At 51.5% G+C, this 16,992-nt stretch overlaps 1 protein-coding gene across 1 annotated transcript; it reads right to left on the bottom strand.

Annotated features, from left to right (window-relative positions):
* Positions 1-6,227: 6,227 nt before the first annotated feature.
* DUSP4 (dual specificity phosphatase 4) lies at positions 6,228-11,124 on the bottom strand (the record flags this gene model as incomplete). The annotated part of the gene is made up of 4 exons (XM_082482984.1): positions 6,228-6,758; positions 6,991-7,210; positions 7,613-7,749; positions 10,722-11,124. 4 exons carry the CDS (start codon positions 11,122-11,124, stop codon positions 6,373-6,375), a joined length of 1,146 nt encoding a protein of 381 aa, XP_082339110.1. The 3' UTR covers positions 6,228-6,372.
* Between the last annotated feature and the right edge of the window lie 5,868 nt (positions 11,125-16,992).

Below are 16,992 nucleotides of genomic sequence, written 5' to 3'. Positions count from 1 at the left end.
AACCTGGAAATAAGCTGTATGTCTTTTATAAAGCATTACTGTCTTGAATACAATAAGAGTAACTCTTGCATACTCAACTGCTACTGTTCCTTTTGAGGAAAGTTTACAAGGGACTGCCTTTTAATAACATATCTCAGGCTCCTAGTCTCTGCAGTTACCATATGTAAAATAACGTTGTTTTGATCTAGACTTTGGGAACATTATTGTGCAAATGGAAATCTTTATCAGTGCCATCTCACATGTTAAAATTTCAGACACTACTATCCTAGTTATTTTATTTGCAGATAAATTGTATTAAGCCCATAATTTTCTTTTCAGCATACACCATTCATTTTATGTTTTCAGGAGATCCTCGTCAACTATTTATTTTCCTTTTGTATTCTGAAGTTGAGCCGGAACCTTCTTAAAGATATTTTGCACAAAGTCGAGTTGACTAAAATCATTAACAATGCAATATGAATTTCATCCGAGAAGGGGCTAGGTCCAGTTCTTCAATATAGGGTTTTTTTGCACACCTCTGAGCAAACGATAATATGAGTGAGTGTAACTTTAGAGTGGAAAGAAATCATGTCAGTTTGCTGCTTTATCTGTGTGAGTTTTCGGGGGAAAGCCCTAGGAAGTGTTTGCGAGGGTGAAACCAGCTCTTGTGCTTGAAAGAACTTCATAAAGCAGGTCAATGCCCTCTGCTGGCATCTCTAAAAGAACATTTTATAAGGGTCCTATTAAGTACATGCAGTTTGTGAAATGTTCTCCAGTTACAGTGCCGTATGGTTTTGCTGGGAGATCGCAGGTGAAAAGTCAGAAGGTTGCAACCACAAGGGCATAATCTGGTTCATGTCCCTCTGTAATATGAGACCCGGTAAATGGGTTTCAGACGGGTAAGGGAGAGCATATTATAGCAGTTTCATGTCACATCTGTGTGTGTGATATCACAGTTGAAGAGCTTAAGGGATTTACAAAAATAATAATTTTTTAAAATATTGATTTTACATGTTGATGAGAACGAACTTTTAAAATATTGGTTGGCAAGTGGATTTGTTTGCAGGTATACCAGAGAACAAAGCTAGGATTTATGAACTCCAGTTCTCTTCCCCGCAAGTTCCCAGGTTTATTTCACTGGGTAGGAGAAAGTTATGTTTAAGCATTGCATAGCACAGCATCAAACAATTTCAAAAGGCCCCCCTCATGGGGGATATGCATTTAACAAAAGTAGAAACTGATTTCTTTTTTGTGTTGTTTCTACAGCCTTAGAGAAGGTTGAAAATAGAGAAATGGAGGCCTGTTAATTTTTTTTCTTAACAACCAATACGAGGAGATGTACTTCAGTGTTAAGCATGTAACGACTGGAGAGAAAAATGTTCCTTTGAACATATCACGCTGTACATTTCCCTATCAACCAGCACCATTTAGTATTTGATGATCCAGTTCATGCATTCCGGTTTTATCCCCCTTAAAGCAAGGAAATGACAGAATAGTGTGCTTTTAGTTTACAAAACTGTATGTGCTCCCACAAGTGGGATTTTGCTGACGTGTTTGGATAAAACAACCTTAAACCCGAAGAGCTTTTCACTTTCAGCATTAAGACACAAAATTTTCATTTTTAACATTAAGACATTAATGTTGAAGCAAGTTATCCTCACAGAGGAATTTCACCCACTGTAAAATCAGTCATTTGATGCAATCTGGCTACCTGCACCTCATCTGTTTGTAATATCTCTAAAGAAAACCTTAGAAATAGCAATACTCCAACAGATCTTGAACTTTGGGTTTTATTTTTCTTGAGCTGGCAGTGGATATATGGTTCTCGCTTCATTTTGTGACCTGATTAAATATGTAGCTTCGAAGTCCAAGCCAGGCTCTAGCCTAGTTGTCCTTTTAATCAAATTTCATTGATAAAATTGGGTGCTTGTATTTTGGCTACTTGTTTAATAGTGTTAGGATTGCAAAGATCACCACTAGGCTTTGAAGCTTTGTATTCATCATTTAAGTTTGGGGTTTGTTTTTAACTTAGTTAACAATGGAGTGGGGGGATGTGACTATCTACACTAGGGTTTCAGGTAGCGGTGAGAGTGAGTGTTGCTCACCATCCCCAGTTAGACATAGTTTTAAATGGTAAAACAGTTGTGCTGCTTAGGTGAGCAAAATGGTTAATGCGGGTGTGGAAGTTAAAAGCTTTACATCTTTCAAAAACAAGAACAAACCTTAAAACAAAAACCCCATCAAGCCCGCACCAGATTCTGTTCTTGCTTGTTGTTTCCTGTGTGCTGATTGAACTAATGGCTAGTCTGGATTTCTTCTGCAGCCTTGAACTTCTAGAGGCTAAAAATACTGTCCAGTATCTTTGAACTGCCAGTGTTAACGTATCTGATGTTCTGTGCAGAGTAAAGGTGCTGTGTGAGGAAATCATTTTGCAGTGGTTTTTGTCTCGTAATGACGTGATCTCATATCCGTTTCTGGCCAGACACGGAGGAGTACCCGGGCCTGATGGTGCGTCTGTGTGTTGTAGAAACCTGTGCAGGAGTAGCGTCCGCCTCTCCTGGCGTGTGTTGTTGTAGCTCCTCTTACAGTTTAAAACAAAGTGAGGATCTGCCCATCAATGTCAAAGTTATCCGTGAAAAAGCTGGTTGTGATGGTAGAGCTGCAGTGGGCAGGTTGATAGTGGTACAGATGCTGCTGCTTTAGCTGGGGGAATTAACTTGATGCCTCCTAATTCTAGAGAATGGGACCTTAAAAATAGTGTGTCCCCATAACCGGGCAGCGGCTGCCTCCTGAGAAATGAAGAAGTTTTTCGACTCCCTGAGAAGGGCAGTCCCCTGATAATGGGATGCTCGTTTGCAGCATTGGGTCACCAGCGGAGGCACAGTAAGAACTGAGCATGCAAGAACAGGCTGGGCTAAGCCATCTCATAGGCTTGGCCGCCTGGGCACCTCTCACTGGCTCCAGAGGAAGAGTTATTCCTGCTGAGGCAGAACGTGGTGTCTGCTGGGGAAAGGAACAGTTGTGTCTCAGGCCTGTTGATTTTTGTCCGTGTCCCTTTTGAGGCAGCATTTTGAAATGTCTGTGCGGTTGGTGACAGGACCTTAGTAGGCAAAACAGAAAGAAACTTCACCACGGAGCAAAGAAGGGAGGGTTCGGCTCTCCGTTGCTGAAATTGTTTCCATGAGACAGATGAATTAGGTACCTGGTGCAGAGTGACATTGCAGTCTGAATGCTGTCAAGAGAACTCCTGTTAGGATTAAAAGCAGAGAGTACAGTACCTTAATAAGGTGTATCTTATTTTCTCATCCTTGTTTTTATCTGCCGGTTTATTTTGATCCCAGCTCCATGGAGACTGTTACAAACCTCTTGTACTAGTTCCACCATTTTGCAGTCACTAGTGGTCTTTGTGTGGTATCGGTGTTTTCTAACCCCTGTTTTGAATGTTTGCATGTGATGCGATTGAATCCCACTGCATTATGCAGCAGGGGTTTATTTTGCCTGCAAACTTTTATACTTTGCTTGTTGATAACAGAATACCCCAAAACAAAATTCTACAATTGAAGCAAAAAGAAAGCCCCACAAAATGTTCTGTACTTCTGGCTTTGGTGGGCAGCAGACACAGAAAAGGCAACATGGTATATGGGATGGAGTAGCTCCTGGAGAAGGGCACTTCCTTGGCTCTGGAAATCAACGGGTCCTACTGTTTTTTGTAGGTTAGAGGAGACGTCTGCTCCCCGTGAATGCGGGAAGCGCTGAGGGATGCTAACACGTGCCACTGTGTGGCCCTTGGCAACTACCTAAGACAGTGGCAAATCTTCAGAAAGATCATCCCTGCAGTGGATTCAGAGCTCCTGCACAGTACACGCTTACCTACAATTTCCACAGGGGACTGTTAACAGAAATTACCCAGAGCAGATTTTTCCGAAAGATGGGTAAAAGGAAGGGTCCAACCACAAAACAGATTTGTTTGAACATTGCTGATCATTCTCAGAAGCTGAAGGTCAGGAAGTGTGTGAATTTATTTTTTAATGGGATTTCTTCCTTTCCATGCTGCTTTGACACAGAAAATCTAGCTTGGAAATCTAAAAGGAGATGCATCTGATGCATGCTTCAGTCATTTTAAGCCATGCCACAGCCCTGCTGAGGAAGATGTGGGAAAGTTCAAATTCCATTCTAGCCACAGGTAGCAAGTGGCTCATGAACTTCCATAGACCTGAATACATTGATGACCGGAGGTGGTGGCTTTGGCACAGTCCAGAATGCGCTCCTGATCTTCCAGAGAGCGGCTGGACACGCACGCAGAGATGGAGTGGCAGTGTTCCCACCTCTCTGAACACATCGTAGCTGTGAAACCTAGAGGATCAGGGGACAGCATGTTAAAACTTCTGAAGCAAGGTGAATGAGCCCATGAGTCAGTAGGGAACACGAGAAACAGATGCATTTCCCATTACACTAACATACACCTGTTAGGTCATACTATCTGACTGGGTTTGATACATCTATTTCTGTCTTACTGAACCTGTTGGTGGCAAGTTTTAGTGTTGGTTCCATTAATTACTAGTGTAGTTTGATTAGTCTGTATTACAAAGTAATTTTGACACTTTCTTCCTAATAGCTGCAGAACTTGCTTCAGCTTTGGAAATTGAAATGGGGATTTTTCTGTGCCACAGGCCTGTAAGCTTGTGTATCTTCATTCCTAATTGCTTTCTCTGCCAACCCAAATGGCAATGTACCCAGGGGTTGAGTTTTTAGACCTTTTTTTGTATAACTTGTTTTCATAACTAGCCCTGTATGTTTCCTCTCTTGGTTGCCACTTACCTGGAGCTGGGATATCATTTATTTATTTCCTCCTTTACCCTCTCTCTCAAAGAAGACGATGGGCAGGTTCTCAGCCTACCTACATGGTGGACTTTAGGTAACACCTCTATAACAACTGAGTTTGATCTATAAATGTGCTTGGCTAAATGTCTGATCTGCAATACTTGTAATAGTTTAAAATTCAATAAATGCATTTTTAACAGTTGCTCTGTGAAAGCTGAGTGTTTGCACAAGCTGCTATTCTTCTTGGTCTTAGGACAAACCCATGCCAGCCACAACTGCTGAAAACAGTTTTATTTGTATTTTCTCCAAACAATTTGTTTTCTCCCTCCCTCAGGCAATAAATAAAAAGTTAATCTCTAATAAAAAAAAAAAGAACAAAACCATACATATGTACATCAGCCACACAGGCATCTTGTGTGTTGGACTGTGGGGGGGAAGGAGAGAGGTAGGGTGGGAAATGAGGCTTCAGGTGGGTGGAAGATGAGCCATGTTCTAGGCTTGGACCAAAAGCTGCATTGCACAGGTGAGCGAGACCCAGCTCAGGTGGAGAATGTTGTACAAAGAGGCCCCAGCCTGTGGCACACACTGGTCATGAAGTGGAGGAAGTTTGGAAAGGATGGATGGATGATATTCCTGGGCCAGCCTCTTCTCCACCCAGCTGCTTCTTTTCATTACAGCCCAACCATGCCCCATCCTACTCCTTCTGGAAGAGCAGAAGTGTGATGGGGGGAGAGGAAACTGAACAGAGAGTAATCAAAAGCTCAGACTGCTGCCCCCACACCTTCTTTCTCCTCTTGAAGCCACAGGAGATCAGACAAAAGTTTTGCAGGAACCAGAGATCCACAGAGGCAAAAAAAAAAAAGGCATTTAGGACTGCATCTCCTTCTCCAAACCACCCCCCAGCCAAGGGATTGCTCTCCCCCACAGGAACAGGCTCAGCTGGTGACTCTGGAGGTGCCTGCTGGCTCCTGCATCGCCTCTCTGGCACTGGCAGGGCTGAGGCTGACTGCAGGCAGCCCTGTGCCACCACTCCTGCCTGCCCCAAGGCCCTGCCTGCTGCTCTGCTTGTCACCCAGCCTAACTGGCTCAGGTCAGCAGCCCCCAGCCATGTCTCTTCGTGCAAGAGGGTGACTGCTGCATGATAAAAAGAGGGTATGCTCCCTTTTCAACCCGAATGACCTAGAGGCAGAAATAAGGGGAGAAGGGGAGGTGTTGTTTGTGTTTTTTCCTTTTTTTTTTTTTAAAAAAAAAAAGGACAATAAAATAGGGATGGAAAGAGATGAAGACCAGGCACTTGAGGAAACCCAGTATACTATTTTTCTTCCTCCCCCAACGAGCCTGGACTATGTCAGGGTTTGTGGCTTTTACAACTTTCATGCTTTCGAAACATAAAAAGAAAAAAAAAAAAAAAAACAACAAACCAAGATGAGGTAAAAAATTTCTCTACGAAAAAGACGTTGAGTCCAGGGTGAGCGGCAGTGTCCGGCACTATTGCTTAACATGATGGGGCTCCATACCCACCTGCCCCCTCCATGCCAGGCACTATCTGCCTGGCTGGCCTCAGCCCCTGAGCTAACAGCTGGGCGACGTGGTGATGGGGCTGTGCAGGTATGGGAGGCTGCTGGGGGTGGCATGGACACCGACAGAGACTGGGAAGCTGAAGACAAACTGGGAGGTGGGGGTGGAGGTGGCCTTGCCCCTCTCCCGCAGTGTCCCCGAGGGGCTGACAGCTTCCACTGCGCATGAAGTGGCCAACACCTGTGACTCAAACTGCAGCAGCTGCCCCATGAAGCTGAAGTTAGGGGAGATGATGCTCCGGCGCTGCTTGACAAATTCAAAGGCCTCCTCCAGCTTGACACGCTTCTTCATCATCAGGTAAGCCAAGCAGATGGTGGCGGAGCGGGAGATACCAGCCTGGCAGTGGACTAGGACCCGGCCGCAACACTCCTTCACCGAGTCTGGAGGACAACAGGATGAGATGTGAGACCAACACCCTTCCTTCCAACAAAGCCCAGCCCCTCGCCAAACCTGCAGGTGGTGGCTAACCTCCCTCCCACCAGTGCAACAGATGGCCTGGACTCTGCTGGACCCCAGTTCCCTCTGAGCCAAAGGCTCCAGGTCTTTGAGGCAGGAACTTCCCTCCCTGGTGAAACACACACACGGACTCAGCTCTTCTGCGCAGGTACTCACCGATGTACTCAATTGCCTCCATGAACCAGGAGCTGATGTCAGCTTTGTGGTTATCCTCCACGGGGATACACTTGTACTGGTAGTGTCCCTCAAAGTGGTTGGGGCAGTCTGAGGAAACGTTCAGCAGGGCTGTGATGCCCAGTGCATCAAGCATGTCCCGCCGGGCAGCATGGTAGGCGCTGCCAAGGTAGAGGAAGGGAAGGATTTCCACAGGGCCACCCTGTTACAGAGGAAAAAAAAAAAAAAAAAAACCACAACAACAGATATGGGGGTGACCAGGGGAAAGCAGTGGGCAGGACACATCCAGATGGCTTGGAGGCCCTGAGCAGTGGGAGCTGAGGATGCCTTTCTGAGCTGTTAAAACCATTTCAGCCCTCCCTCCCTCTTTGTCCTCTTCAGGAATGGGCAGGTGTGGTTAACGAGATTTGGGCTTGTCTACTCCCCAGGGAGCACAAACGCCCTGGGATCAGGAGGACCACCATGCTCTCTCATAAGAGGGAAGGGAGCAGGGGTTTGGCTCTGCAGGCCTCAGCTGAGGGAGAGCAGAGAGACACCAGCAGGACCAGGTTGCAGTGCTGGAGAGAGCAGTCAAAATAGCTGAGCACTGGGCTTCTAGACATACCTGGTCATGAAGGGGGGTCCCACAGGAACTGCAGCCCAAATCCAAGGGCTCAGCGCTGGTTGGGGGTGACACATTGCTCAGGGACTTGGTTTTTGCACAGAATTCAGGGTACTCTGAGGAGAAACGCTCGTAACCCCCTGCAAAAAGAGAGGCACAAAGCGTTATCCCAGGCTACATTCACAGCACCGCAGAACAGCATAGCCAGAGCTGACACATCTCGCCATGTCCCTTGCCACTAGATGATGCTACAATGATGGAGAGTGGTCTCCTGCCCCAGGATGAGCGACCAGGCTCCCACCAGCAAGAGGGGGAATCCTTGAGGCTCCACCACTCCCTTGGAGCAAGAGCTCCAAGAGCTCTGCGATGCTCTTGGCTGCCCGAAGTCTCTGGTCCAGGGTTTAGTCCCCTACATACCACCAGCCAAAACCCCAGATGGAGGCCAAGGTTGCTCTCTGAGATGATGGAGAAGATTTGTTGCCAGCATCCACTGACTTTAATGGGAAAAGCTGCTCCCAGGCCAAAGACTGTTCAATTTCCAGCTTTCTGCCCCAAAGCACAGGGAGGTCTCCCACTTTCCCAACCTGATCCTCCAGCCCAGAGCTCCCAGAACAGGCCAGGGAAGCTCTGGCACAGTGAAGCTAACCCCACAGCAAAGCTGTTCTCCAGAGAGAGGTGTCCACTGCCCCTCAAAGACGTGGGTGTGAGCTGAACATGGAGGTGAGTGCCCTGTGACAGAGCAGCCTGCTCCTTTGACCTGTTGCCAGGGGGTAAGCAAAGATGACCTCCGATCTTCCTAACAGCAAGCAAAACAAGAGCAAACCCCATCGACTTACCAGGACAGGGAAACCACAGTGTTGGCTGTGGATAAACACTTCTGGTGGGACTTCCTTCTCTCATTCAACTAAATCAACAACCCTGACACTCTTGTAGAGTCCCAACTCGAGCCTTAAAACCAATGGAAATCAAGTATTTTACTATCACCATAGGAACCTAGCTAGACCAAGCCCTGGCTGCCAGGATAGCTCCTGAAGACTCTCCCCGACTGCAGGATCTCTCTGCCTGCAGATTTGGGCTTGCCACAGCACACACAGCAGGGCATGTATTCCTCTGTCCAGCCTCAGCTCCGACTGCCCTGAGCAAGGCTGGGGGTTCAAAAGACCAGTAGATGCAAACATCTGCAGCAAAGCAGCTGAGGAAGCCCTAGGCAGCTAGAGACCAGTCAATACTGCCAGCACCTCGGTGTCCTTTATGGTTCCCCTCCCCCTTTGCAAGGAAGGGCTCCAGTTCCTTGAAGCAGAAACATGCATATGCATCACTGAATTTGCATTGTCCCTCCCAGGAAAGCAGGACATTTGGCAGAGGCTGCGTTTCCAGGTCCTGACATCCCTTCCCAGTCCTACTCGTTCGATTTGGAGGGGCACCCAAAACCAAGTGCTCCCTGTTAGATATCTTCAGGACGTCTGACCTGAAAATCCCAGGATCTATCACATTGCATGCCAGTGATCATCACACCATCCTGAGAAGGAGAAGCTACCCAGGGTGATGCGTGGAAATGGGCTCCCTCCTTGGAAAAGCAGAGCAGCCCTTTCAAACAGTCCAAGGTGTTTCTCATCAACATATGTCATCAGATCTAATGCCACTTCAGTCCAGCACCACATCCAGCAGTGTGCAGATCCTGGATGTGGATGCAGGCCCTGCCCAGCACAAGAACCATGCTGCACCGGTGCCTGTGGCCACGCAACATCCCGCCAGGTGGTTTCACAGGGAACCTGGCAGCAGTCTGACCTGCACTGAACAGAACCGGGTGTCTTCACCCCGACCTGCACCCCACAGTTTTGCATTTGGCCAGGTGCGGTGCTGGGTTAGCACGGCTCTTGTGAAGTAAAAGCCAGCTTGATGATTTTTAGTAGCCCTGTGCCAAGTGAGGAAGAGGTCTCTAGCAGCAAGACTGAGTCTCCAGGAGCCCGTTCCTTCAAAAGAAAAGATTGGAAACCCCAAACGACCTCCCATGAGAGCCACGGGAACACCAGAAGCCTTCAGCTGACAAAGGCCACCCTTGAAGCACCACAGCGTTTCCCTGCCACGTGCCCGGCTCCTGGCACCACGACGGCTCCTGGTGAAGGACCCAAAAGCACATTTCCCCGAGTGAGCCCTTGCCATGCAGGCGCTCCCGCAGCAGTGCATCGTATCGCATCCTTGGAACGGCTCCTGCTGTTTTCACTGTATCTACTACAACAGAAGCACTGCCTCCTCCATCTATCAACCCTCTGAATGGATTTGCTACTCCGCATACGCATCCTCACCCCGGCTGTAAGTAAACCAGGGAATAAATTAACTCTTGGGCTGTAAACAAAAAAGAAAAACACAAAAACAAACCTACGGAGCTCATCCAGGAGCCCCAGCTGAGCACCCCCCTCCCCTAAACCATCTCAGGGCAGTTCTCAGGACCAGCAACCCCAACCGCTCACAGCACCTCGTTTAACACATGCCAGCGCCGGGAGTGGGGAGCGGGGGAGCCCCCATCGCTACTGTACTCGCCAAAGGAGCCCAGCGGCACCCCGGGGAGGGTGGGGGTCTGCCCTCTGCGAAGGCACATCGGGGTGACACCGCGTATTTGGTCCTGCACAACAAATACCTCCTCTGCACCGCGGGGCTGGGGGCGCACCCAAACAAAGGGGGGAGGGGGGGCGGTGTGTTCCCCTCCCTCTCCCCCCTCCCCGGCTTCTCTCCGGAGTGGCTTGTGCCACTGGGTTTGCACGTTGCCCCCCCCCCGCCCCGTGGTCGCCCAGCCCAGCCCGAGGTGGCTCAGCCCGCGCTCCTCCCGGGCCACCTACGCGCGGGGCGGACTGTGTCGTCGTCGTCGTTGTCGTCGTCCCCCCGGGGACACCACAGCCTGGCTGGGCGCACCCCCCAAACGCACCAACACCCCCCCCCCCCAAATACACACCCTCCGGCGCCGGCTCCCAACTCCCGGCAGGACGGCGGGAAGGGGGCGCAGCGAGGCCGGACCCCCATCCCCGGGGCCGGTCGCCCGCGGCCAGCACCCACCAGCCACCCCACCACCACCACCACCACCACCCCACCCCCCCGCGCTTCGCCCCCGCCGTACCTGCCAGGAGGCGGATGTCGGCGCGCGCCGTGTCGCGGCGCAGCGCGCGCACCACCAGCGCCACGGTGCTGTCCTCGCGCAGGGCCTCCGCCCGCGGGCTGCGCTCGTCGTACACCACCACGGCGGCGTAGAGCCCGGCCCGCAGCCGCGCCCGCACCTCGCCCTCCGCCGGCAGGATCTGCTCCAGGCTCACCGCCCCCTTGGCCCGCCGCCGCACGATCGTGTTGCAGCGCACGTTGAGCGCCCCGCGGATGTGGCCGGCGCTGTGCGCCAGGAAGGGGCGGCAGTCCAGCACCAGGCACCGGCCGGGGCCACCGGGGCTACCGGGGCCGGCCTCGTCGCGGCACACCAGGCGCCGCAGCGCGCTGCCCTCCATCTCCCGCAGCCCCTCGGTGGCCACCATGGCGAGCGGGCTGGTGGGGAGGCGGCGGGGCCCTGCGGCCGGTGCCGGTACCAGTGCCGGTGTGGCTCGCGCAGCCCCGCGCGCGCGGCGGAGCCTTTACTACCCGGCGGCCGCCGGCGCGCGCTCCCACCCCCCGCCGCCCCGCCCCGCCCATTCATCCCGCGCCGCGGCCGCATGAATGGGCGGAAGGCGGGCGCGGGCGACGTCACCGCCTCCATTCACAAAAAAATAAATAAATAAATAAAATAAAGCAAATAAATCCGGCCTCCCCGGCAGCCGGCCATGTTCTCCCGGCGGGTTTTGGTTTTGGTTTTTTTTTTTGGTTGGTTTTTTTTTTTTTTGTGAATGGGGTAGAGCGGCGGGCGGCGCCGCGCCTTTGTCACGGTGGGGCGGCCGTCGGCCGCCCGGCCCCGGCCCTGGCCGCCCCCCGCCCCCCCCCCCGCCCCTTGTCACCCCCGCCGGGGCACGTTGGGGGTCACAGGCACGGCAGGGCGCGCGCGTGTGCACGCGCTGCTGGGCACACGCATGTACGCACACACACTGTAGACCACACGCGCACACACGCGCGCATACACACACACCACCGGGTGCACACGCCGCCTTCCCTTTTTGTCCCCTACCTCCCGCTCGGGCCGGACTGGCCGCCGCGGCGGGGGGGCACTACGACGGGACCCGCTGAAAGCTCCGCAGAGTCCCTCTGACTACGTATCTGCCACCGCCAACCGTTTTCCCTGCCAGAAAATGACGGCTCGTTCGCTGCGGAGCCTAAAAAAACACGGTAGCACCCTGCCTGGGAAGCAGCCCCGTGGAAGGCTCCTCAATTTGATTCCTCACCTGGAGGAATGCTATTTTGGCCTACAAGCCAAAGTAGCAAATTCACAGCCCTGAAGTGACCCCAAGAGGGTCTTCCCGTAACCGCTGCCTAAACACCAAGCAGTCGTTTCACCCAGAGCTCCCCTTTTGGGCTGCTTTCGAACAAAAGCGATGCCGCAAACCCCAATGCCAGCAGTTGCGCTCGGGGCATTTCCTGCAACCAGCCACTGGCCAGTCCCAGGTGAGTTTGCTTCAAAGACCTGGAGGCGCTCAGCTACGCTGATGTAGACCTGAATGTGGCGTAAGATTAAGGGCCCAATGGATATCCAAGCCCAGACTAGGGAAGTGATCGTCCCCCTGTACTCAGCACTGGTGAGACCCCACCTCTAGTATTGTGTTCAGTTTTGGGCCCCCCACTACAAGAAGGACATTGAGGTGCTGGAGCGTGTCCAGAGAAGGGCTACAAAGCTGGTGAGGGGTCTGGAGGACAAACCTTATGAGGAACGACTGAGGGAACTGGGGTTGTTTAGCCTGGAGGAGGCTGAGGGGAGACCTTATCACTCTCTACAACTACCTGAAAGGAGGTTGTAGAGAAGTGGGGGCTGACCTCTTCTCCCCGGTGACAAGTGATAGGATGAGAGGAAATGGGTTCAAGTTATGTCAGGGGAGGTTTAGATTGGATATTAGGAAACATTTTTTCACTGAAAGGGTTATTAAACATTGGAATAGGCTGCCCAGGGAGGTGGTGGATTCACCATCCCTGGAGGTGTTTAAAAAAAGGGTAGATGTGGTACTTGGGGACATGGTTTAGAAGTGGTTTTGTCAGGGTAGGTTAACGGTTGGACTCGATGATCTTAAAGGTCCCTTCCAACCTCAGCGATTCAATGATTCAATGATTCTATGATTCTATGATTCTATCTGCCCCGGTCAACACTTTCTACAGAGGGCAGCATTTGGTCGGGCAGCTTGACTTCCTCTCCCAGCAGCCGTTTATTTGGGCAAGGCAGGGTAACACCTTGCTGTGTGTGCCTACCTGGGAGGAATCCAGCCTACCATGCACGTTCGAGGCCTACAGCCGGTGACACCCCTGCGCCCCGCTGCTGCCTCTCCCTTACGCTCTCTTCTCTGACCGCTGTGGGATTCTCCCTGTCATCAACGTCAGCCTGATCTTTGCACCCCTGGCTTTTGTGCCCTGTGCCAACCCTTCGCCAGCCAAACCGAACCAGATTAGCCACGGGGGAAACATAGCTGCCATTTGTGTCATACACCCCACTCCAGGAATGTATTTATTTGAGCCTGTTGCCTAATACAGCAGGGGTGGAACTATTCACTCCAGTGCAGTATTCACTCCAGCTTTTACACTAAAATTGGATGACCAAGGGCACAGAGTGTATGTCCTCAGAGGCAGGGCCTGGCATCCTAATTTTTCCCTTTCTGGTCCAGCGTGTGACTGGGCCAAACAGGTCTGAGGTGGGAGAGGAAGGCACCGTTGGCATGCATAGAGGAGCAGGGGGATTTGGGCTGCTGTCCCTGGATGTTTGCATGAGCACTGATGGAGGACATTATTTCAGGATGAAGCATGGATGGATGTGCCTTCATGTGCATCTGATGGAGATTTCCAAGTGTTTCCACATGCCTGAAACCTCCTTTCCCCGTTGTGTGTCCCTTCCTGCTGTCTGTGTGGATGTGGCAGGTTTTTGGCTCTTTCTTCCTGGAAAATAAACTGCACCCAGCCAGGCTGCTGGAAATGCCATTGCGCGCCCACACCAGCCATTCTCACGGCTGTGCTCCTGGCTGGTCACATCTGAAGCTGATGCTGCAGTGAGGAAGGTGGCTCCCAGACAGCTGGCAGTGAAGAAATTGAACCTGAAGGTGGGAGTGCCCAAATCAGACCAAGTCAGGAGCCACAACTGGAGGAAAACAGGGATCTTCCTCACTGCAATTAGCTCAAAAGGAAATCTAGCTAACTTTGTCTGTGGAGGTGTTATGAAGGGACAACCAAGAGCCACCAGGAATGCTTGCATGGCAGAAGCCACAAGGCAAAAGAAGCAGCACAATTACGGGGGGGGAGGGGGGGGGGGGGCAAAAGGACTGGGGATGGGAGAAGGCCATACGGTCTCTCGTCCTGACTTTGCAAACCTGGAGAAGCTTGAAAGCGAATATTCCTGTCAAACAGCATCCGTATGGCGCAAACTGAAATACATCCTGCTGGAAAACTAACAACCAAAAGAGAAGGGAGCAAGAGACATTCATTTCCTTTGCAACAGAGTCAAAGAATTATCTTTTATAGGGCCCTGGCCAGAAGAGGCAATTGTGGCAGAAGGCTGAAGGGAAATGAATTGTCAAAGGAGGAGCACGTTTGGATGATTAAATGTCAATATGTACCTTGAATTAAGGAAAACGAATTTACACTTCATCTCACTGTGGCAGTGAAAACCAAATTAGAGCCAGGCTGTAAATTCGCCAGCCAATAGATAACAAATTGTTTGGCTATCTAAATGCTTTTCCTGCCTGAAGAAACGCTGAAGCACGAGTCCCCTGGGTGGCCAATGGCTGCTGTGGGCAGCTGGTAAGCTGCTGAGCTCAGCGAGCCCTCGGGGCTCCTCCAGGCTTTCCTGGCTCTGCTCCCCCCTGGGCTCCTGGACCAGACGCACACACGTGGGGTCCTGGCGTGCTGTGTCACACTGCCCATCTCAGCTACCTGGCAGATGTGCCTGCCTCTGTGCCACCTGGGCTGGAGCACCAGCCAGGAATTCGTTGTGCCGGAGTTTTCCCAAGAGCTCGATGCCCTCCGTCCTCCTGGTCAGACAGTCAGCCAGCTGCACAGCTGCGGATGGACGAAGCACAGAGCTGCATCCCCGCTACTCTCGCCATGTGGCAGAGGTTGCAACGTAAGGATGCTGCCGCCTTCCCCCAGCACCTCCCAGCAGTTAGCCCAAGGGTTGAGTGATTTGCCCTGGCATGCACAGGAAGCCTTTGGCAGAAATGAAAGGTGGAATCAAGGTCTTAACAGCTTGCAAGACTGCGCTTACCCACAAAACCTGGCCTTCCCAACGTGCCATGGGGCCACTGCTCCAGTCTGTCCTCATGCTGCACCTCATGGTGGTCCTTTCATGGTGTCTCTCTTTCTCACAGCTTTCAGGCTGGGGAAAGCATCCTCTTGTCTGCAAAGGGCAGTGCAGCAGTGACAGGGTTAACAGATTCATGTTAATAAATTCAGGCTCTCTTTCCTCCAGGGCATATTTGCATATTAATGGAGGGGAATTGTAACGAACCTGTCTAGGGAGGCTAAAGGGAAAATTATGCAAGGTTGGCTGAGAAGGTGGAGGAGGGGAAAATGTTCATTTCCAGTGCTTTCCAACCCCTCAGCTGCAAAAGCACGTGAGCAACCTGAGCTCCAGGGCAGCGCCTTGCTGAGTGGGACACCCTGGGAGTGAAGGGGATACCTGAGCGCAGGTAGCCATTCTGACCCACCTGCATTCCTCCTGGTTTCTCATGGGCCTGCTAAGCTTCACGTTGCCCCAGACATGCTTTTATTTTAAACCCAGGGCCACAACAGCAGATTTCAGCAAGCGTGTCCCAAATCATCACCCTGTCCTCCCAGGCATGCGGATAAAATGCAGCTCTTGGTGTGCTGTCAACAGAGCAGTTCACCCACAACTCGTTTTCATCAGAGGATCTCCCAGGGCTTTTCAGCAGCACGGTGCTTGGTGCAGGGGGATATGGAGCCAGGGAAGGGGATTTGACCCAGTCTGGGCCGAAGTGCCTCCCTTTCCTATCCCTGCTCCTTTACACCAGGCTGCAAGTAGCTGCAGCGTATGCTTGAACCCTGTCACAGCCTTTGTTGCCTCAAAGCCCAAAGCCCAAAGCCCTGCACGCCAGCCCAAAAGCCTCTGACAGCACATGAAAAATGCCAGAAGCTTCGCTAGGTCTGCTTTCTCCGCTCTCTGCTGAGGCATCAGTTTGTAATCCCCACTGCAGTGGACTGCCCTACAGATTTTACCTCAAGAAGAACAAATAAGCTCTTGCTTTTGCCATGCAATAGCAGATAGAGTGAGGGTTTATAGCCACAGGGAAATCAGCTGTAAATCACTAGATAGGAGACTAATCACCGGGCCCCTGATCTGATCTGATCTGATCTGATCTGATCTGATTTAGAGTAGGAGATGGAAAAAGCAGCCTTTATTTCTGAAAGCAAAGCAGCCCTTCTTCAGAACAATGATGGGGCGCTCCATCTACCCCCAACAGCTGCAGCTGGTTCGTGCCCATGCAAATGTGATCAGGGCAGGACCCACTCAAATTAGCAGGATGCAAAGTGACCCAAGCCATTTTCTGCTGCAGGTTTGGTTTCTTCTCTCTCTGTTTCTCTCACCCCCCTGCCTTTTGCCTCTGCTTCATCTCTGCCTGTAAAAGTCAATGCGGCTCCAACCACGTGGGGTGAGAAATGTGAGGTCTGACCCAGGACAGTGAGTGAACAGGAGCAAGTTTTTAAGAGGATATAGGGTTTCTGCTAGTCAGTTAGCTCAGGTGGTTAATTAGGCCTGGTGTTGGTGGGAGGGGGTTCTGCCTGTGGAAACAGAGAGGCTCCCTTCCCAAAATCCCCATGCTGTTTCTTTTTGACCCGTTTGGTTGTGGGGGTACACAAACCACAGGGTTTGGAGGTTAGCTGCTGGTGGCATTCCCAAGGACTGGACGGTGGGGAAAGGCCCACAGATCCAACGCATCACTCCAGCTCTGAAGGACTTAGGAGCCCACTGGTCCCACAGATGTGGCAGACTTGTCCCTAATATCACCAGGACCCGGAGACCAGCCCTGACACAGGGCCCAGCAGGTGCAGAGCCAGCCTGGCTGTCCCCTGGGCAGAGTGTCTTCCAGCACGTGGTTCAATGTGAGCGGTGGCCGGTTGGATGCAGGGTCACTGCTGAACATTTCTGTAGCCTTGGCACACAAGGGTGAGCCACATCAGCTGCTTCCTGGCATGAGAATCTGCATGAGTTTTCCTTGACATTTTGTCATGTTTGATATAACTGTGATGCTTTGCTGGCTGTCAGATGC

Source organism: Vanellus vanellus, assembly GCF_965231255.1.
Source record: "Vanellus vanellus genome assembly, chromosome: 4".
In the NCBI taxonomy this organism is placed as follows: domain Eukaryota; kingdom Metazoa; phylum Chordata; class Aves; order Charadriiformes; family Charadriidae; genus Vanellus; species Vanellus vanellus.
Note: the sequence above shows the minus strand (reverse complement) of the source record. Positions and strands in the feature narration are given on the sequence as shown.